This window comes from Squalius cephalus (genome assembly GCF_949319135.1).
Source record: "Squalius cephalus genome assembly, chromosome: 16".
Taxonomy (NCBI): Eukaryota; Metazoa; Chordata; class Actinopteri; order Cypriniformes; family Leuciscidae; genus Squalius; species Squalius cephalus.
Window position 1 is genome coordinate 18,218,359 of NC_137137.1, and position 22,240 is coordinate 18,240,598.

The window sequence follows — 22,240 nt, forward strand, 5'->3', positions numbered from 1 at the left end:
TGGAAAACTGATGTCCACATCTAATAACACTTCTGATCAAAGATCACTTTCAAGAGGTTACCTATAAAGTCTTTTGGTCTGACACCACTACATGTGTCTCTGACATAAATAAATGTTGCCATAGTAACTGTTCTCATTACCTCATTCTGAAATTTGTGCAGAACTGAACAACTGAAATGTGCAGAATCTTTACTGCTTCTTCATGGCAAATCACATCAGGAAAATGTAGGAGTTTATTTCCAAGACATTTGGGATATCAGTTATTACATTTAATACTCTGAACTTTGGTCCAGAGGAAGATTTCTGCCAAGTAAAGCATGACTCTGTACCTAGCACCAACAAAATGGTTTTAGAGCGTACCGATATAAAATCCAAGGAATAATTTATGGATGACTTTACCCTTTTGTCTGCATTTTCTTTTCTTTAATATATAGTTAAAATGAAGTATTAAAACGGGTTAAAAAGCAGGTTAGCAACTGAACTATGCTTTCAGTACTTGCTTAAATAATTCTAAAAATAATTTAATGAAGTAACATGTGGATTGTTTCAGAACATTTCTCTGTTGGTTCAGAATTCAAAGATCTTTCTCAAGTTTCATTACTACCCTTTTTACATTTCCCCTGCTGAAACCTTACTGATAAGAGCAGAAAAGTCTGTTCACAGTCTAAAGGTAATGGATCTTGATTGATCAGAGACAGAAGAAAATGGGACACGCAGTCAGTCAATGTGTCTTACAACTCCTCAAAGGTCTCAGCTGTTCCTACTGATGAAGTAAAAATCAGGTGAGCTTTGACCTTACATGAAGCACAGTCTCTGTTCAACATCTGCTCTGAGAACACCTTGTTAGTCTTATGGAGTGTGAACGTTCCATAGAGAAACATCCCACATCAGGCAGCTTGTAAATACCCCCAAACTGACTTCCTGTTTGGGGAAATTAAGAATTTTAACAGGACCACCACAGTATGCAAGAGGTTTCATTATAGTCCATATAAAGTGTTGAGAAATGCTTATAAATATATACCCACACATTTCTTAATTATTAGCATATTTTTTTCCATTCATTTTTAAGGCTTTAATAAACAAGACGGAAATAAAGGAAATAAGACGCTGTCAGTATGAATCACTGCATCACTAAACTAAGAGATACACAGGTCAATCACTGTTATTATTACTTTTTATGAACCAACTCCAACGTAAAACCAAGAAAAAAGTCCATAATCTCATTTAAAAGTCTCCTATCATTTTGATTTTGCTACACATCATTCTAGCATTCTGTGACATCACTGAACTCCAGACAACAGTTGCAGCTGGTAGTCGACCGTCCGGAAATAGACAGACAGGGAGAAGTGAATAGCAGGGGTTGTGAATTTGGGTGGGGGATTAGAAGCTCATGCTTTTAGATCCCTTTGTGCCAAGGGGAGGAGAGAAGTGGAGAGGGGGTGGACCAACCCCAAATCCACTGCCTGCTGGAAATGAAGAGAGGGACAGAGAGAGAGAGAGAGAGAGAGAGAGGAGTAGAATAAGTTAGTGCAACAGAGGTGATGGACTTAGTCCAGTAAGACTGACAGGGAACACACAAACTCCTCCTGAGGGCTGAGAAGAACATGCTGGTGGACTTTCCTTGCCTTTCAATACCACAAATGAACAGAGGAACCTACATCTACAACACTTAACAGAGATATCTGCTGATCTTCTGAAGTCTTCAAAGCCCACTTCTCTCAAGCTCCTTAAAATACTTGACTTGCTATCTTAAAAGTCAGAATTTTTCACTTTGTTTAATATGTTTTTTACCACTTCTCTTTGAGAAGAGTTCTTGAAGAGGTACTTGTCAGAGTTCTTGAGCAAGGATTTGCAGGATTTGCGTCGCCACACAAACAGAGGTGTTTAATTGAAGACTTTAAAACTGAAGACCTTTCCACTGACACCAAGGACATACTAACAAAGAGAGACAGTGGGATATTACGACAGACAGAGTGAGAGAGAAAGAGAGAGAGAGAGAGTGAGTGGGAGAAGAGAGAGGAAAACCCCACAGAGCAATCTCCACAAGTTGTGATGACTATTCCCACAGAGGCACTTTGCACGGTTTCTCCAGGACACTGACGGATTTCAAGAAGGTGCTGTGCAATAGACTGGAATCAACTGGTAAGGTTAAGGTGAGCCCAGAGGCTCCGCTTGCTCTCTAAACATGTGTAATTGCATCCGGCTCACTACAATGCTTGTGCTAATCTTGGAATGAACTTTTAAACACCTGTTTATGTTTGGCTAAAAGCTTGCGTCACTTTTTGTAACACACTGAGTTTTATGTGCTTTGGTAATCGTTTTTAAGCTTCGCCCTCCCACTCCGATCCTGTCATGGGATGTATGGATAAGGTCTGTCGCCCTGGGCGACATCTCTTTCTGATGGTTTAAGTGGAGGGTTAATCTTTGACGGGCTGAAAGAAAGTTATATGGGGTCGTTGAGGACAATAGAAGTGAGAAATTCAGGGATGGTGTGTTTTAGCGGTTCATTTGTCATAAACACACAATGGCTGTTACCAGCAAGGGACCCCGGACGCAATTTAAGACAACAAAGCGGCTGCGTCAATAATGACGTCTGTGAGCATTCAGATCAAAAAGAGTCGTTTCCCACGTGTTGAAAGACAGTCTAGACAAGCCTATGAATACACTGAGGTGTGAATGACGGAAAAGGAATTACTAAAGTGGTTTAAAACAGCATGACAAGAAATGCGATGGGGGAGTGTTGTACACAATTTATCTTTTAGTTTTATGAATTTCAATTATAAGTTTTGGAATTAGAGAAAGGAAAGGAAGAGGGATGCAAGGCAGGGATGGAGGGAGGTAAAGTTAAACATCCCGAAATGTTTGGAAGGGACAGGATGCAGGAGAGTTGACTGTGGATGTGTCTCTTTGTTTTATTCCCCAGGAAGCTTTTTTCCATCTAGGGATCAGAACGGAGGCAGACTTCTCAATCAGGCTTTGTTCAGCCATGGTTCTGTTTGAATAAGATAGAGCTTACGAGTCTTCAAAATCAGAGTATCTCAAGTACTCTCTTTATGGACGGGCATGTCATGGCAACAAAATACACAAAGCTCATAATTGCAACTGTATACAAAGCACTCAGGATTGTTTATACAATGGTCTAGACCCAGGGTTTTTGACTAGGGGTCCCTGAAGCTACCCCAGGAGGTCCGCAGAAAGGAACAAGTAGATTTTGCTTATGTTTTAAATATACAGTATTAATGAAAATGTTTTAAATCAAAGTTATTAAAAGTCTTACCAAAATGTATCTAGATTTTTCATACTGGGGGTCCGTCTGGGTGCAGGGACCCTGGGACTGTAAAGCTTGGAAACTCCTGGTTTAGCAACCTGATCTCATTAATATCTCATAAATATTAATATTAATGTCTGGGTGCAGGGACCCTGGGACTGTAAAGCTTGGAAACTCCTGGTTTAGCAACCTGATCTCATTAATATCTCATAAATATTCATATTTGCAGGTATTCATACATAATTTTAGTACTATTAATACATGTAAGAATTATTGAAAATACGCTGAAGAGTATAATATGGATGCATTGACAGCATCTGTAAAAGTCTTTACATTTGAAAAATGTGTATTTATATTTTATTTGAACTATTCATATATTTGTAATATAATCTCACTGATTTAATACAATAAAATACATTTAATTCCACTAATTTAATATTCTATGAACCTAAAATGATTTGTAAATATTTGTATATCCCTAAACTGTTTAAATGCTTGTTTTAAAGTTGTAAATTGCTTGTAATTAGACACTTATAATGTTACATATGTTTTCTATTTCAAATAAATTATTACTGAAATAGAATGTTCATTTGTTAATTACAACTCAAATTCAGTTTGCTGCCCACACAAAGGCTTCAGAAGACTTTTTATGGTACGTTTATGGTAGCTTGACAATTTCAGTTATCAATTACTTATTGTGTGGGAAAGGGCAACTTCAACATTCTGCTAAACTTCAGAATCAACATCTCATTTTGTGTTCTACTACACAATGATGTTGGGTGAACTATCCCTTTAAATAGAACATGACACTGTAGAAAATGTACACTAATGACACAAAAAAAAGGTCCATTGTTAAATGTGCAAAGGGCCTGTGTTTAGTCTCATTAGTCTGAGTGCTCTGCTAACCTACATAGATATAACTTCACAGTCAGAGCTAATTTGTGAGAGGCACACAGGCACAAGTGTGAGGTGAGGACTTCGTCAGCCTTCACCATCCTCTCTCTCTCTCTCTCTGTGTGTGTGTGTGTGTGTGTGTGTGTGTGTGTGTGTGTGTGTGTGTGTGTGTGTGTGTGAGAGAGATTGTATGGCAGCTTGGCCTACTCTAATGAGGGGCGGAATTCAAGGAATGCCACGCTAAGGTTGAAATGAGAAGGGCAGGCGAGATAACAAGGGGATGATGGAGCGATAGGGAAAGACTGAAAGAAGACATAGAGTAGTTGTGTCCCCTTACTCCCTAATCAATGATTCAAACACTGCTATTGTGCCACAGGAAGTCAGACCAAACAATAGTAATACCAGTTAATGTAAATGACTGCACACTGCACTAATGTTATTGGTTATGATCAGTCCGTTTCAATTCATGAGTTTGACTTGGCCATAACTGGGCAATTTCAGAAAAAAATTAGTTTAACAGTTAATTAGATGATTAATTATCATAGTTGGTCAATAATTTTAAGCATTAAGTAATATATTAATAATTTAACAAATTATTATTTTAAGAATAAGTTTGACTAAGTATTCCTTTTTATTTCTTGATATAGAATACATTTTTCCTTAACTCATTATATATAAAGTTCAGCACTTTCAAAATGAATTTTTCATAACAAAACAAAACAAATTTTTAGTGAATACATTAGTAAACTAGAGCATAATGGGAAATTAAGTGGTTTCAAACAATGATTATTAATATCGTGTAATGATCTGGAAACATAATACATTGTGAATATGGTTTAATTGGTAATTCTGAATAAGGAAATGTAAAATGTATTTTAAAATTAAATTGAATTAAATTTAAAATTAAATTATGAAGAACAAATCTGCATCATGCACCTTAGTTTCAATTCAAATTCAAGAATTAAATGTTATGTTGTTATTGGTGCAAAACAAGGCAGAACTTGTTTCTATCGGTTATTGTTCTTTCTCTTTTAAAAGGTGTTTCTTTATCTTTTATAAGGCGTATGTGGAATAGTTCAATAGCAGTTCAGACATGCTGTAGCTTGTAAGTCATGCCACATCTGTAATGGAACACTGGACGAGGTAAACTTCACTTTGGCCTGTCGGGACACTTCTCAAGGTGCATGTCAGAAGGACAGACTCTGGAGGATTTTATTCCCACCAAGGGAGTAATGACAGCTCTCTGGATGAGGCAGATGTGCTTTCTCTTGCCCTGCTGCTCACACAGACATTGCACCACAGAGGAAAGCAATTCAACTGTCTCTTTATTCTGGTTGGGGAGTCCTGGCTCTTAGACTTGGGGTCTCCATTGAATTTCTTTATCACACACTCTTAAACATCTTATGTTCCACTCAGAGAAACCACAGGTATCCCCCTTCCTAGACACACACACACACGAGCACTGAAACATAGGCACATGCTCACACACCACAGTGAAACCACATACCGCCCGCAGCATTAACTCACACGAGACGTTGCCTGTTGTAATGCCCCGCTGTCCGACACTCTGTCAGTATATCCAACAAGTCGCAAGTCCAACCTATCATTATTGGTCTGTTACAGCGGCACAAGGGGGTTCCTTAGCCTCTCATGAAATACACTCTCTAGTGGAAACCATCATTATTTTTTTCCTTTTAGGAAACTTTTTTCTTTTCTTTTTCACTTGAGAGAGATTCACCACAGTTCAAAAGTTTGGGGCCGACAACATTTAAAAAAGGCTGCATTCATTTTAATGGAAAAATACAGCAAAAACAGTGATTTAATATATAACATATTTCTTTCGACTTAAATATATATTTGAAAAAAGTCATTTATTTTTGTGATGTCAAAACTGAATTTTCAATAGCCATTACTTCAGTCTTCAGTGTCACATGATCCTTTAGAAATCATTCTAATATGCTGATTTGACGCTCAAGAAACATTTCTGATTATAATCAATGTTGAAATCAGATGTTTTTTTTGTGTGAAAACCCTGATACATTTCTTTCAGGACTTTTTGATTAATAGAAAGTTAAACACGTTAAATATATTTTAAAATGTCTTTACTGTCACTCTTGATCAATTTAATGCATCCTTGCTGAATAAAAGTATTAATTTGTTTAATAAAACCATACTGACCTCTTTTAAAGAATAAGTAATATACTAAAAGATTCTGCTAAGAAAAAAAAGGTCCACTACAAAATATAAAACAATGGCCTAGCAACAAGATGAACACGTCAACATTATTATTATAATATTAATACTTAAGTCAATACCTGAGACATAAACACAACTTCCGCCGTTTGTGTGAAATAAGAGATAATCTTTAGATGGGTATTAGGAAATATCCGATACTGAATCCAATGATTGACCAATCAGAATTGATTATGCCAGAATATTAAAATCAAAAGAAACTGAATCCGATTTGATTGGAGCAGCTGTTTTTGCTAGAAAATCCAACTTTAGATGGTTACTGTTTGGAACATGGTAACTGGTTTCTAGCTGGTCATAGCTTGCAAACCATCTGGAATCAGCAACAGACCAGCTACCAGCTGGTCACAGCAATCAGTCAGTTTAGGAGGTAAGGATTGTTTTTGGAAAATTAATAACCTGCTTGGACTAGCTAATGATGAGTTTAGACAGCTACCATGTTTCAAAACACAGTTACCGACTTAAGATGGATTTTCCAATAGGCGTCTCTATGGATCCTTCTTGTCAGTCAACAGCTTTTAAAATTTCCGACAATCAATCTGTCAGTAAGATTAGTGAGACAAAGGCAGTTTGTGAGGAGCACGAGACAAGAGTCTTAATCAAACGTGTCCAGACAGCAGAATGGGGACATAAGAATGACATGTTTTCCATGAGACAGAAAACAGCAGGAAGTTTACAGTACTGTATGTCTTGCATCTTTCTTTTTTTTTTCTGTCAGGATTATATAACTTAATATCAGTGGCCGGAAATACGAAAATAATTTGGCAGGACAAATAAGACAGATACTACGTAAACAGCTCTAAAATCATCTCTCTTGTTTGTGTGCAGTTTAAACAGTAAGAACATGAAGGGTCCTGTCAAAGCTGGGAGAAAGAGAGGGATAAATACAGAGAGACAACACGAATTGCAATGCGAGCTGACTATTAGATGAATTTTTCTGCACTGTCTCAGTGGTGAAGTCATGATGTGGACAGACAGATTGCAGGTTTCCTGTCCATTTGCTGACTTCATCAGCAAAGGTCTGTTATTTTGGTAACTATGTATAAACAGCCACAATAAAATAAACAACCTGAATTGTGTTGCATCAATCCTCCACAACACAGAGACACTCGACAAGCAGAAATGTTAATACTAGCGGTAAAATGTTTCATTCAGTAAAAATCCATCCATTAGTGCTAATATTTCTAAAATCTCCCTAATGTTAACACGATTGACTCCCCTCTGGCTGTCCTCCCAGAATATGTTATAAAACAAAACTAATGAGCACTGCAATTCCCTTTTCTCCAGATAATTCCCCAAAAAACTCTGCTGTCAGCTTTGTAAGTTTTCGTGCCATGATGATAACAGGCTGAAAAGATATGTTGGACAAGCTTTTGGAGAAAAAGAGATCTATAAAGTATAAGATGCTAATTCATTTTTCTGATCCAGGTCATTGATAATTATAGCTTTTGAAATTGCTCTATTATACAACAGTTCTCTTCAAACTACTTGTCTGTGTTTGAGACAGATTGTTATACCCGTGTCTAGTCCACACCAGGCGCGAGGGGCTCGACGCAATGCGACACAAGCAAATAGAACCTTTATATTCAGTGATGCGGTCAACACTAGATGCGGCAACACAACAAATTCTTGTCAGTAAACTGATGCTCTGTTCCAGTCAAGGGCTCGCTCTACTTCTGACACAAAGAACAAATAGATTTGCAACGGTCGCTTTTTCTCGTCCACTGTAGACAGCCACAAGCTGTTGACAAATGCCACGTCCGGTGTAGACACAGTGTTAGTGTGCATTAGAAACTTTTATTAGTGACTCTTTCACAGTTTAAGTGAGTCTTTCTGCAGGTTACACTGTTAAGTCAGTAGGTGGTGACAGTCACTGAATCATTCAACTGAACACATTTATTCATTCGTGAACAAAACAAGTGACAGTCTTTATAAAAGTCAATGAATCATTCACTCAAAACCAGTTTCATTCAGGAACAAAATAACTGCCTTTGAGTGAGTCATTGAATCATTCACTTAACCGATTAATTAAAACAAAAAAAACAAGTTCATTCATGAATGAAAAAATTATTTGTGTGTCATTGAATCATTTATTCAAATCATTCATTCATACCCACTGATTCATTCATGAACGAAACAAGAGACTGTCTTTATGAGCGAGTCATTAAATCATTCACTTAATTGATTTATATAAAAAAACCTAATTAATTAACTCAAGAAACAAGTGATAGTCTTTATGAACAAGTCATTGAATCTTTCAACTCAACTAATTCGTTCAAAAACACTGATACGTTCAAGAACAAAATACCATTATTGCGTGTTGCTCGGAGATACAATGATTAAAAGGAATTGTCTCAAAAGTAAGGTACTCAATTTTATCAATAAAACTGTTGTATAAATAAATTTCATTCTATTATTCAGTTTTAAACATTATTCAATATGATGTAAGAAGCTGAATAACTTATAACTTGCCTGCATTTGTCAGAAACAACGCATGAGTAGTGAATCTGTGTATGTGTGTGCAGATCAGAGAACCTGCTCGCAGTGGGTCAGAAAGGTGTTGAACAGCGGCAATCCACAACTCAATCCACCAGCAGCGTTCAATTAAAGTTCCCAAAGATGAAGCGCTCTAGTTATATTTTCTTAGGAGATGTGTTTTCCAAAGCCTTTACAGGCATTTCTCCTTCCACACCCCAGGGCTGCTTTCCCAATAATATGCTTGCTCTCTTTGAAACTTGAGGTAAACAACACAAAGTGGCTTCATTTCATGAATATAAAAGGCCATGTGTTGTGTTATTACAGGGCTTCTAATAGTGGGCGTTATGTAACTTTTATTTTCATTGTGAATAAATAAATCAGACTAATAAATCTTGTCTTACCTTCTTGGAGACTGAATTCAAATGACAGTCATCCTTTGGAAGCAGGTGTCAAATTTGCTCTGTCTTCGCATCTATCATACCAACATATGTTATCACTCATACAAACATACCAAGCACTGCACGTTTTACGTTTTAAAGTGCCATTCACACCAAAATGTTCCTGCATTTAATATCGCAAGTGTGAAAGAACAGGTTCTCAAGTCAAGTTTCTTTTTTTCTTTTAACTTGACATGCTGTGCAGCACAAAAGTCAAATAGGTCCATCATACTGATGGATATTTATATTTAAACACAATAAGTTACATTTAAATGTGAGACGCAACAGAACGAAAAAAATAGCCCATGGTCTTGTGATGTGTTTTAAAAAAGTTGAATATCTTGAAAACTTAAGACGCTGAAAAGTAGCAAGACAAATATCAAATATGTCCATGTAGAGTATGTTTACACAGAAAACAATTAAAAAGCAGAGCAGTGGAACTCAAAAACCTGCTCTGCATGAACCGGCCCTAATGCAATATCAATTTTCTTGTAAGCTTTGTTAGGCAAGGTTTATGCACGCCTTGCACAATGCATTGTGTGTAATACATTCTTAATCAGAGTAAAATCCCATTGCTTGTATGAACTAGAACTACATCAGATTTTCCATTCTCCCTCAGTGATGTTTAAGCCTATGGCAATGTTCAGATAACCAAGTGCCGTCATCGAGAACTTCATATGGCAGCTTACCAGATCAGAGCAGACTCCTGCCAGGACACACATGCTGACCAAACAATCCATTCAGCAGCATTAAACTCTCTGTGTCACCCTGCAATTGAGGCAGCTCCATTGTTCAACAGGATATTTGATTTTGCTTGTGTGGTCAAAACTGGTCTCATTATGACAACAATGTAATTGTAACTAAAACTATTAGGAGTTGTTTTCATTCATTAAACTAAATCTGAAATATTGCCTTGGCAGCTAACTGAATTAAAATAAGTTTTAAATGTCAAAATTACAAAAACTAAACCTGAAATAAAGCTAAAAAATAAATATTTAAAACAAAAACAAAAAGGCAAAAGCACATAAAATCACTAAAACTAAAATTAAAATGAAAAGTAAAAACAAAAAAATAAAAGCTAATTCTAAATATTAATAAATACTACAATAATAATAATAATAATACTCTAATTAAATAATACTAAAATAAACACTGCTAACAAGCCATTGCACTAAAAGCGAATTAATGCTGATGTTGGATTCAGTTCTTGCAAAAGATACTGCTGTGATGAGTTGTATTTTTTAGGACATAAAATAGAGGTTTTACTTGTTTAATATACAATCTTGAACAAATAAAAAAAGTTTTTAAAAAATAACTAATTAATATAACTATAATTTTTTTTTTGGATGAACTTGAATAAATTGATTCGCAACGATGAATCATCAGACATTCCAAAAGTTTTTGAGAGAGGATGCAAAGAGAGTGTTTGAGTGAGATTCAAGTCCAGTAGCTCCAGCGAAGCCAAGAACTTACAGAATATGGGGCTGCAGAGCCTCATTATTCCTCTGCTGTGAGGGTCAGCCACACTGCTGCCTGCTTCTCCATCAGTGCTGGAGAAACATGATGGCTTGCCAGACCAATTCTCCAAGGGAAACCTGATCTATCCCCAAAGTTTAAGAGCTTCCATGACTGGGTTAGAAACAGGGGCATCCCACTGACTCTGTAGTAGTAAGCTCACTTGCATGACTGAGGTTGAGTGAGGTGTCAGATCTTCTGTCTAGATCAGTTGGGGTTGTGTTAGCTCAGTTAAGCTAGGCCTGTCCAGACAGATAGAGGAGGATATTAGCCTCATACCTCCTATACGCCTCTAGGATGGAAAAAATATATCCTTATACCCTTAGGATTGTGGTATTAAGTAAAGATTTAAAGGATTACTGTTCCAATGGTTCCGGCAATGACTTAAGGAATTATATGCACAAAGGCAACTTTAATTGTTGTGACCTGAGGGTCAATGAAAAATAAGAATGTCCACTAAAAAATTGTCAATAGTGTAGTGATGTACGAAGCACAACTCACACTAAAGTTTAACCAAGCAGCTTTATGTTGGTCAAAGTGATGAATCCACAACATCAAATACATTTTTTTGCAAAACATGCATTGAAAAATCTTTCATCCGTACGTGAAATTCCTGATCGTGTGGATTCCTTTTGAAATGACTGGATTTCGCTCACGGAAATTTGCTAAACAATGGTAAAAGTAAAAGAAAAGGTCAAATATATTTTGTTATTCCAAATATCATGACTTATTAATTCATAAATATTATGTTGCACCACGTTATATTATAACCTGAACTAATCTTGTCATAAAAAGGTCAAATTATCAGATTTTAAGAGACTTACTGAAAAAAGATCATGGCAAACAGCTTAAGGTTCTAAAAAAATATTATTTTTAATCAATCAAAAAATGAATGTCATTCTTCCTTCTCTACTGATGTATTTCACAGGTGTGTGTGGCTATGGATGTTCCTGTGCTAGTATGGCTGGTGTTGCTTCTGGCGAGTAGACGGTTTCCTGAAACGGATTGCAGCACTCAGGAGTTTGACAGCAGTGATGAAGGTCCAGAGGTTGAATTCCTATCGACCTCTCGCACACGGCGGGCCCCCGAGCCTCCTCCGCAGGACAAGTGCTCCTACACCTTCATCGTACCCCAGCAGAAGGTTACAGGAGCCATCTGTGTGAACTCCAAGGCGCCTGAGGCCATGCTGGAGAACCGTGTCAATAAGCAGGAGCTGGAACTTCTCAACTCTGAGCTGCACAAGCAGAAGAGACAAATCGAGACTCTGCAGCAGCTTGTAGAAGTCGACGGCGGCATCGTCAACGAGGTGAAGCTTCTGCGCAAGGAGTCCCGTAACATGAATTCCAGAGTGACGCAGTTATACATGCAGCTGCTGCATGAGATCATCCGTAAGAGGGACAATGCGCTGGAGTTGTCGCAACTGGAGAACAAGATTCTCAACCAGACCTCCGAGATGCTGCAGCTTACAAACCGCTATAAAGATCTGGAGCATAAGTATCAGCACCTCGCCTCACTGGCCAATAACCAGTCGGCGCTCATTGCCCTTCTCGAGGCACAGTGTCAGAGGGGACCACCGGTTGTGGTCCCCAGGGTACCAGCCCAGCCTCAGCCTCAGCCCCAACCACAACCTCAACCCAGACCCTCACCACCCCTCACTAAGCCTACGTTTAACCGAAACAACCAGATCACCAACGAGATCCAGAGCGATCAGAACCTCAAAGTGTCACCCGCCCCTCCTCCCACCATGCCAGGAGGAACTCACAGCCCGTCCACCACCAACAAACCCTCAGGTGAGTCGCAGCTTCATTCCTTCAGTGGTGCATATACTATTTGAAGGGAAAAACTGAAATGAAACGAAATACTTGCATTTTGAGAAAATAAGATTATAGGTTTTACAAAACTTTCCAACAGAACACATTTACCATTCAACTTTACCACTGAAAAAGTTTGTGGCCAGTAAGTATTCAGGAAAGATGTATTAAATTGATCAAAAAAAGTGACAGTAAAGACATATATAGTAATTCAAAATATTTCCATTTCAAATAAATGATGTCCTTTTGAACTGTCTAATAATCAAAGAAGCCTGGAAAAATGTTTTCAACATTGATAATAAATATACATATTTCTTGAGCATCAAATCAGCATATTAGAATGATTTCTGAAGGATCCTGTGAGACTGAAGACCTGGTGAGCATTAGAGTCTTCTAAAAATGCTAAAAAAGGAAAAATAAATTATTATTACCGACCCCAAACTTTTAACGATGTGTCATTGAAGTTGTTTCAGGTTCATCTATTGCTATCATGGTTTAGACCATTTTTCAACACTTTTAGTAATAAAAAAATCATCTAAGAATTTTAAATAGCAAATAGCTTTAATAGCAAAATTGCTGTATAAATGTCAGAATGAACTTTAATGGTTATTGACAACAAAAAATGAAAAGCACAATGTTTCCATTTGATGACTCCTATCCTTGTTTGGTTTTATCTATCATTATTCAGCACTGCCTATCAAAGTTCATTCATCTCAAATTCTCTCAACATAGCGACTCCCACACAGAGATGTGACAATAAACCATCTGTTGTTGTCTCAGCTTTGAAATGCCAACATCCAGTTAGTAAATCTGGTCAGATGATGAATATCAAAAAAATATTTTGTGTTGAGTCACACACATTGTTGTAGGAGGACCAAAAAAAAAAAAAGTCAAGATCAATTTAATGCAATATATCTAATTTCAGACTGATTGCAATTTTTTTATACATGCTTTTAATACTCTAAAAAGAGAAAAGCCCAATTTTTGTTTGAGTGAAATAATGTAGAAAAAATTAAAAGTTTACTTCTCCCCCCCCCAAAGTTTAACGTATACTTTTGTTTCTCTGATTGCAGTGAACATAAGAATATCATGATATAATGTTTTGTTTATATCATGTAATGTAAAACTAGTCAAGACAGTGAAAATTAAAGCTTTCAGTGGCTGTATTTCCACTTCATCTGGTGACATGAGCAATTTCCTGGCTAGGTCTGCCTGCATTAATAGCAAAAGGTTACACAAACTCTCCTCAATGAGAGTCAAGCTTTCACAATGAGACTATAGTACGAAAAAGAGCTCTGGAAGGAAATAGAAAGAAAGATTCTGGACAGAAGTCAAAAAAGTGAACGAAAGATGGTCAGAAAAAGTCTAAAGTAGAGTTGTGGATGAGTCTGCATTTACACTATATATGTGTGTTCACAGTATGAGGCGTATGGCAATTTCACCCTCTAATTTATGTTAATTTATTTCAAAAAATTGCTTGAGACATCTTGCAGCTTTTACTTTGCTTAGACATACATAGATACTGTAAATGAAAGGGTATTTAAAAAAATAGATTCAGAAAAAAGTAGTGCTGTCAACCAACTAAAAAAATTGAACTAATTAATCACACGTTTTTCTGTTATTGCGATTAATCACTCCTAACAAAGTTTTTCATGTATTTTTATATTGTAGTAATTTCACAATTAATCTCCAAATTAATGTAGAAACAACATATTTCAAATATTTTATCTAACAGGTAGGAAATATCCAGAAATATCGTTATATTCACTTGTAGTTAGAGATATAGAATCACTTTATCAAACACTTCATATACTTCACTGCATGATTTATAAATTAAATATAGATACATTTTTATTAAAGCTACAAAAGTTATTCATTTAAGAGCAGTGAGTGATTTTCTATTTGTCTTTTGTTCTTTGATTAACATTAATGACAGACAGCAGCAGGTTTATTAGGCTGCTGTCACTTTAAGATCTGACACACATGACGCGGATCTGACTGTGATTTTGGTGTAATGGTGTGGTCACATTTATCATCATTCAGGGAATTTTAAAGAGCAAAATCCAGTCATTTCAATAGGATTCTAAGATTTTTTTCTAGGGACTTTATGAGGGTGCATGAGGATGAAATATTTCCCCACACAGATTTCACAACAGGTTCAAGTTGGAAAGCAGAAAAAGAAAGCTGCTTGGTATAAATGTGACGTCTGTGTGATCTGTGGTTCATGGCTACACTTCTGACAATAGAACATTTACCTTTTTGGCATGATTAAATTTCACTAATGTGACTGCACCTTAAAGGAGAACTCGGCAACTCTAGCGAACTCTAGTCACTTCTTCGCTGATTTTTCCTTTTGTTGTCGCATGCTTTCCCCACGAGCTCCCCCTACAGCTGTGGGGCGTATATTTCACAACACGGTCGTAAAAAACTCAAAACCTCCCCCTCTCTACCGCTGCTCATGTGCGTTTGTTTTGATCGGAGCAAGCCAACTGTATCGTGTGGAGCTATGTCGACCGAGGTGTGTAATCTGGTAATACATCATACTTGCGTGTGTGTTTATGGCGAATTGCCGTAAAGCAATTCGTGTTTCGCGCTCGTTCTCGTTCTCGCTTCTCACGAGACTTCCAATTTCTATCTTGCCGGGACGGTAGTCCCCAAGTTGCAAGGTTGGTTTTCCGCCTGGGAACGCTGGGGGGAGCGGGGAAAGTCACCAATATCACCAGAACAGGTTGTTTAACCATCCAAATGAATTCTAGACAGTTTTATTAAGTTCTCCTTTAAGATTTAGAACCACATGTGAAAGTAGTCCAAATTGGAAATCAAAAATCCAATCTTGATAAGCAATTTCTGCTGTTTACAAACACGCAACAAGACTCAATCTGACAAAAATAGAATTGGTTGACAGTCTAAATGCTGTCGTCAAGACAATTAAGTTGCAGTGATGAGAAAGGAAATAAGAGGATAGCAGAAAGAGCAGGGCAAGGAGGGAAGCAGCACTCTGTTGGAGTGAAGTCATTTATTCCAGTGTTACCAGACATGGGTGACCCAGACATCCCACACAAAGCTCAGCGCTCTATCAGGTCTGGGTCTTCCTGCTGGAAAGAAATGGCCTGCTGATGGATTTGCCAAGTTGTTTTAACAAGACCCACACCACTGAAAATCTGTAAGGCCTCTCCATTTCCTCGTCCTCCCTTCTTCCTACCATATCTCCTCTAAAGTTCACTTGACTTGATGGATTTGTGTTCAACCCCAGTTCATCACCTCATTCATCTCTGTGAATGTTAGCTAGAGTCTTTGTAGTGAAAAGCAGATTTTCTTTCCCTGTCTGCCTTCTCTGCCATTAGACAGTTTTTGCTTACAAAGTGTGAGTCTGTTCTTTCACAGCACTGTCTTTTTCCATCTCTCCCTCATACACAACTAATCTAAACTGTGTCCCTTTGTCTGCCAGATATAACAGCTGCCTTGGACTAAACTTCTATAAAGCCCCATGAACAAGTACACCAAAATATTGTCACTGTAAACCAGAAACAGTTAAGAAGTGACTCACCTACTCACTAAAATAATTGTTCAAATTAGAAACAAATGCTTCAAAATATGTACTTCTGAACCTGCTTTTAGCTGTTATGTTCTTGTCGTGATTTCTTTCTTTTCTTCAAATACTTGTTCTTGGCACTAATTTTGCATTAAGTGGCAAGTTTCCATGGTGTAAAATGTTCTACGACCAATTAAACAGAAGGGGGCATAAAGGGAAAGTTTGTAAATTGCTGACAAGCAAACTTCTCCAAGGGAGAGCAAGAAATTGGTGGCTCCGAGATAATGAGGCAAATTATGTGGAGTGAGGTGCTTTTATAAAGGTAAAAATAAAAATTAAAACTAAAACTCTAATCCAGAATTAGTTTGGGATGAATAAACCAAACCACAGTCTGTTAATGTTATTAATGGTAATAATAATAATGTAATAAGTACTGTACAGGTATACATAAAATAAATTCCCACTGGACCATCGGTTTAAAAGGGATCACATGGTCAATTCAGTGACCTACAAAAAATAACGAATCATTAATATTTCGTTTTCATTTTACAATAGAACTTTTTATGTTGGAACAATGCATTGCATAAAATAGTGTCTATTAAATTTGTCTATGTGAGGCATGTCTCTTGAGATTCCAAAAAATCTACTGATCCAATAAAGAAGCAAGTGGTTTAATACATGCTCCTCCTGGGATTGGGAATGCTGGAATGGATTCAGTTTTGTTCACGGTAAGGGGCTAATGAGCCCCGTCTGCGTTGTTATCTTAAATTTGTCAGGTAGTGTGATGGCTCTTACTCTGGCATGCTGTGAAAATCAGCCAGCCAGAGAGATTTCAGAAAAACAGACAAAATCTGTCCCAGTGGAATGTGCACTAGAGGCTATAAATCCAGCGGTCTGAGGTCTGTTATCATAAATACAACCAGAAATATCTAAATTGTAAGTGTGTAAATTCTAAGTACTAAAATGAACCATTTTAAATACTACAAGTGAAATGCAAGAAAAACCGACTGGAGCAACATCCTATGTTTCGGTACAAGACACATCCAGCTAATTTTTAAACGTACCGACCAGAGTGATGAAGGGGTTGGAGTGGCTGTGAATGAGGGCCAGCCGTTGGGCATGAGGCCTGCTTTTTATAAGCTGCAAGATGAGAGTAAACACTAAAATGTTCCAGACTACTGTAAGTAAACCACAAGGCCTCAGCAGCGCTTTAAGACGGAGATGTAAGATCAGACCTAACAGTAAGGAGAGCAGTTAAAATACACAAATAATAAATGGAACATATGAGATCATGTGCTTTGAGAGCAAAACTTTAAGTTCATGTCTCAGGTTGTGTTTAGGTTTGACTACTTTCCCTACAGAAAAGACCATAATTAACAACAATTGGTTTCACCAGCTAGGTTTTGCTAGTGAATAGCATATTTGTGCTGCTCCATTAGATAGACCACAACCAAACCAGCATAAGCCAGCCTAGACCAGCATGGAAATTTCCCCCTTTGCTGTTGTTAGTAGCTTTAAGATGGTATAAAGCAATTAAGCTGGTCTCAGCCCGGCCAAGATAGTTTAGTTCCCAAAACCCCTCTAAAACCAGCCAGCAGACCAGCTTAACCAGGCTGGGAGACCAGCAAACCAGCATAGTCTGGTTCAAGATATATATTCCCCATTAGCAGGGTAGTCAACCCATCTAGATTTTACCATTTAAAACTGAAGATCAGAGAAAATTTGATTTTGAAGACAACTAATTTATGGATGGTCTCTTACTCTGCTTTTCATTGGAAAACTTGGGAAATTGGAGCCATTCTTGACATCCCTATAAAAACACTACTCTATGCCCAGGGAACCTTGGAAGTGCTCTCTAATCTACTTGCTACTGCATTATTTAACAAATGGGCCTTTCTTTGGCGTTCGTGCCAGCATTATGTTTGGCTGGAATAGCAGAGGCAACTTCCCAGGCCAGAATGGCAGCCAAGGTCAATCCTCTTCTTACGTTAAGCGCTTTTCCAGCTGTGCCACGGATGAACAAGAGACCTAGCGGGAGTAGATACAACTGAGAACGGTGTTCAGGGGGATCCTGAGACTGGCTTTCATGGATTATGCAATTGTTTCAGCTTTGCACCTGAATTTCCCTTCAAGTATCTCAGTCTGTCACAGTGTCATATTCCCAGTATGAGATTTGACAGCAACAGACAGAAGACTTCCTATAAAAAGACTTCTCTGAGAATTGAGTATGAGGGGATATATCTTGTTTAAATAAGCTGGGAGTGACTGAGTGGAGTAAATACTGAATGATTTTCCCCTCCTCTTAGGTCCCTGGAAGGATTGTCTGGAGGCTCTGGAGGACGGCCACACTAACAGTGGCATGCACCTAGTGAAGCCAGAGAACACCAACAAGCTGATGCAGGTGTGGTGTGATCAAAGACATGACCCTGGTGGCTGGACGGTCATCCAGAGAAGAATGGATGGCTCCGTCAACTTCTTCAGAAACTGGGAGACATATAAGGTGAGCCAGGAAGATAAATTCTGGCCAGTAATTAATTAAATGTTATGACCGATAAATGATAAATAGCTGATAAATATGAAAACTATAAGAAACAGTATGAAATTGGCCTTTATGCTCACCAAGGCTGCATTTATTTGATAAAAAAACAATGTTAAAGTATATTAGTACATTTTATACATAATATTAGTAAATATTATTACTATTTAAAATAACATTTTTCTATTTTCATTCTAATATGCTGTTTTGGTGCTCAAGAAACATATTAGTATTATTATCAATGTTGATTAGGGTTTATTAGTTTTGTGAAAACCATGAAACCATGAAAAGAACAGGATTCATTTGAAATCCAAATCTTTTTAACAGTATACATATGACAATTTAATGCATCCTTGCAAATGAAAAAGTATTAATTTCTCTCCCTCAAAAAATAATAAAAATAAAATAAATGCTGACCCCAAGCTTTTGAAAGCTAGAGTACAATTAACAGTGTTATTAAATTGTTAATGTTTTTAAAGATTACATTTGAACAAATTGTTCTTTACTTATTCTATTATAGAGAATGTTTATAAAAACAGCTTTGAAACCCGAATAAGAAAATTAAAGAAGGGTTTTTAAAAGAATTTTTTTTTTCCATTGTGTTCCATTGAGTCATCTGTATGGAAACTTATGGAAACTTATTTCCGCCATTGAATAAAAAATAAAAATATCCCACAAAATATCCCAGACTTTTTTCCTCGCAATTATAAAGACTTTTTATACAAAGTGCAGAGAAAAAAAACAAGTAAAACAAAAGCCAGTCATCTGAATCCTCATAAAAAACAAAAAACAAAAAAAAAACAAATCTTCAAAGCCCTGTAGATACAGTATTAAACACAAGTAAAGTTGGAATTACAAGTGCTTCATGGGCTCAGAAAGATGTCTATTGATGCAAAGAATGTGCTGGCAAATGAAAGCAATACCAGTAAAAAAAAAAAACGAGAGAGAAGAACAAACCCTGCAGCAATTTTTCAGCCTTAATGACATGACAAAATAATACAGACTAAGTAATGTACACTAAAATAACTATTTTACATGGTCCATCTAATACTCAATGTCAGGCGCTCCTCTGTTTTATTACAGCAAGGCTTTGGAAACATTGATGGAGAGTACTGGCTGGGTCTGGAGAACATATACTGGATAACCAACCAGGGGAACTACAAGCTGCTGGTCACCTTGGAGGACTGGTCTGGACGCAAGACGTTTGCAGAGTATGCAAGTTTCCGCCTTGAGCCTGAGACCGACTTCTACAGGCTCAAGGTGGGCCGTTATCATGGCAATGCCGGTGACTCCCTAACTTGGCACAATGGGAAGCAGTTCACCACTCTGGACAGGGATCATGATGTATATACAGGTATCAGTCAATCAATTACAGATTGTCAAAATGTTTCTATAAGCATATAATAATATATAATAATATAAATTAATATATAAAACGTTTTATCTCAGGCAACTGTGCACACTACCAAAAAGGAGGCTGGTGGTATAATGCCTGTGCCCACTCAAATCTGAACGGCGTGTGGTACAGGGGAGGGCACTACCGCAGCCGCTATCAGGACGGCGTGTACTGGGCTGAATTCAGAGGAGGCGCCTATTCCCTCAAGAAGGTCGTGATGATGATACGACCCAACCCGAACACCTTCCACTGAGAAGCACATAAAAACAGGGAACGAACTGACAATTGCTCCCACATGGTCGCCATCCACCATATAAAGTGCAATTCGTTTAGACTGTGGTTTTTAAATTGTTTTGCTTCCTACATGCATAGATATGATAGCAAAAGGACAAACAGGGTCTTGGTTGACGTAACTGAGAAGGAACACCAATTTATCAAACACTACAAAAGGAAGCTCTATTAAGTGCTATTTACATCCATTATCACAGAAAATGAAGTGTCTGATGACTTGGCCTGTTTTCAATCAGTCACCAGGAAGTCATCTAAAAAATATAATGAAAATGATGTGCGTTTCCACTCTAGTTCAATCAAATCAAATGAAACCTGTTCATCTTTAAATATTTAGTGCAATTGTGAATCTGTTGTGAGCTGTTTAGATTGCTTTTGTTAAATATGTAAAATAACTGATTAGTACTCATTCGTTGTTACAAATAAGACACAGGACATCCAATCCAGTGATAAACAGCTTACGCATCCCTAGTTTATTCAAAGCTAAGAGAATATATGTTTCCTGATGAGATGAATGACTCATAATTTATTTCAGGGATATCATTTTTAAAATTCATATAAAGGTTGCAGTGTAAAATAATGCACAATTAAACATCTTAAAACAGTCATCGATTTCTCAATCTAAACTGTATTTACTGTGTAAATTAGCTGCTGGTGTCAAATGAAGACCCAACACATTTATGTACATATACACGTAATATTATTGAAAATAATGTGTAATTTGTAATATACTGTAACTGTAACATTTTCCCTAGTATTGTCATACTGTTGCAATAAAATATGTACAGCCACGTGCTTTGTCCGTGAATGGATTAAAAATCAATCTGCCACAGCTGCAGTTCTACTGAGAAAGTTTATGTGCCAAAGTAAAGGGACAAACAATTAATTAAAAAATGCTACACAGACTCAAACAACAAAATAGCTCTTCGACCGTATAATAAATGGGGTCGCACTCTAGTTTAGGGTCCAATTCGTTCTATAAACTAAGACTTCTGCCTCAATAAACTCCTAATTAATTACTGCGTATTAATATTTAGTAAGGTAGTTGTTAAGTTTAGGTATTGGGAAGGATTATGGGATGTAGAAAATGGTCATGCAGAATAAGGCATTACTTTATAAGTACTAATAAACAGCCAACATTCTAGTAATATGCATGCCAATAAGCAACTAGTTAATAGTGAGAATTGAACCCTAAACTAAAGTGTTATCATAAATGTTGTGTATATATATATAAAACAAGCTCCACTGAGATTATGTATATGTGGCTTGCTGTTGAATAACACAGAAAATAATTTTAGTTGTTAATAATTTAATAACTTGCCCTGTCTATGGTAATGCACTTACAATGGAAGTCAAAGAGGTCATAGTATTTTAGGGTTTAAAACCAGAAATACGAATATTTTGATCTACATGAAAAAAAAAAAAAGACAAAAAAACTTTTATTTAAAAAAATATATATATATATTTTATCTCCAGGTCATTAGATCTAGAATTCTGTCCATTCTAAATCAAAGTAGTGTGATACAACTACATTTATTTGAATGAATCGACATACATTTTGCTTTTACAGAAAAAAGGTCCATTACCCAGTGTCAATTTTGTAGTGATGTATGATGCACAGCTCTTACTTTCAAGTCATTTTAAAATCAAGGAGCTTTCTAATAGTCAACATGGTACAGTAAATTTGTGTGACCTACTTGAACCCGTTGCAAAATACGCATAGGGAAAAAATTCACAAGCGCATCGATTCGTACAGGTTTCGACTGGGTTTCGCCCAGCAAAAAGTCACCAAAGAGCGGTAAATGTGAAACAGTAATAAAAAGCTGTACAAATAT

The 22,240-nt window shown here is 37.0% G+C and overlaps 2 protein-coding genes across 3 annotated transcripts in view; one reads left to right on the plus strand and one right to left on the minus strand.

Moving 5' to 3' along the window:
• Positions 1 to 22,240, minus strand: part of ralgps1 (Ral GEF with PH domain and SH3 binding motif 1) — a 114,570-nt gene that overhangs the window by 48,779 nt on the left and 43,551 nt on the right. The gene's annotated exons all lie outside the window — the stretch shown is intronic.
• On the plus strand, positions 1,331 to 21,818 carry angptl2b (angiopoietin-like 2b). Of its 2 annotated transcripts, none has more exons than XM_079897039.1 (5): positions 1,331 to 2,142; positions 11,771 to 12,632; positions 18,492 to 18,685; positions 19,805 to 20,075; positions 20,171 to 21,818. In XM_079897039.1, exons 2-5 carry the CDS (start codon positions 11,783 to 11,785, stop codon positions 20,368 to 20,370), a joined length of 1,515 nt encoding a protein of 504 aa, XP_079753165.1. In that variant the 5' UTR covers positions 1,331 to 2,142; positions 11,771 to 11,782; the 3' UTR covers positions 20,371 to 21,818. The 2 variants fall into 2 exon arrangements, with proteins under 2 accessions (XP_079753165.1, XP_079753166.1); XM_079897040.1 differs by having other exon boundaries at positions 1,502 to 2,153; positions 20,171 to 21,242.

Bases quoted from the DNA above. Each gene is read 5' to 3' on its own strand.
- angptl2b (XM_079897039.1), top strand. From the start codon at position 11,783: ATGGATGTTCCTGTGCTAGTATGGCTGGTGTTGCTTCTGGCGAGTAGA. The intron at 12,633-18,491 runs GTGAGTCGCAGC...CCCTCCTCTTAG, and splicing joins CACCACCAACAAACCCTCAG to GTCCCTGGAAGGATTGTCTG. The intron at 18,686-19,804 runs GTGAGCCAGGAA...GTTTTATTACAG, and splicing joins GAAACTGGGAGACATATAAG to CAAGGCTTTGGAAACATTGA.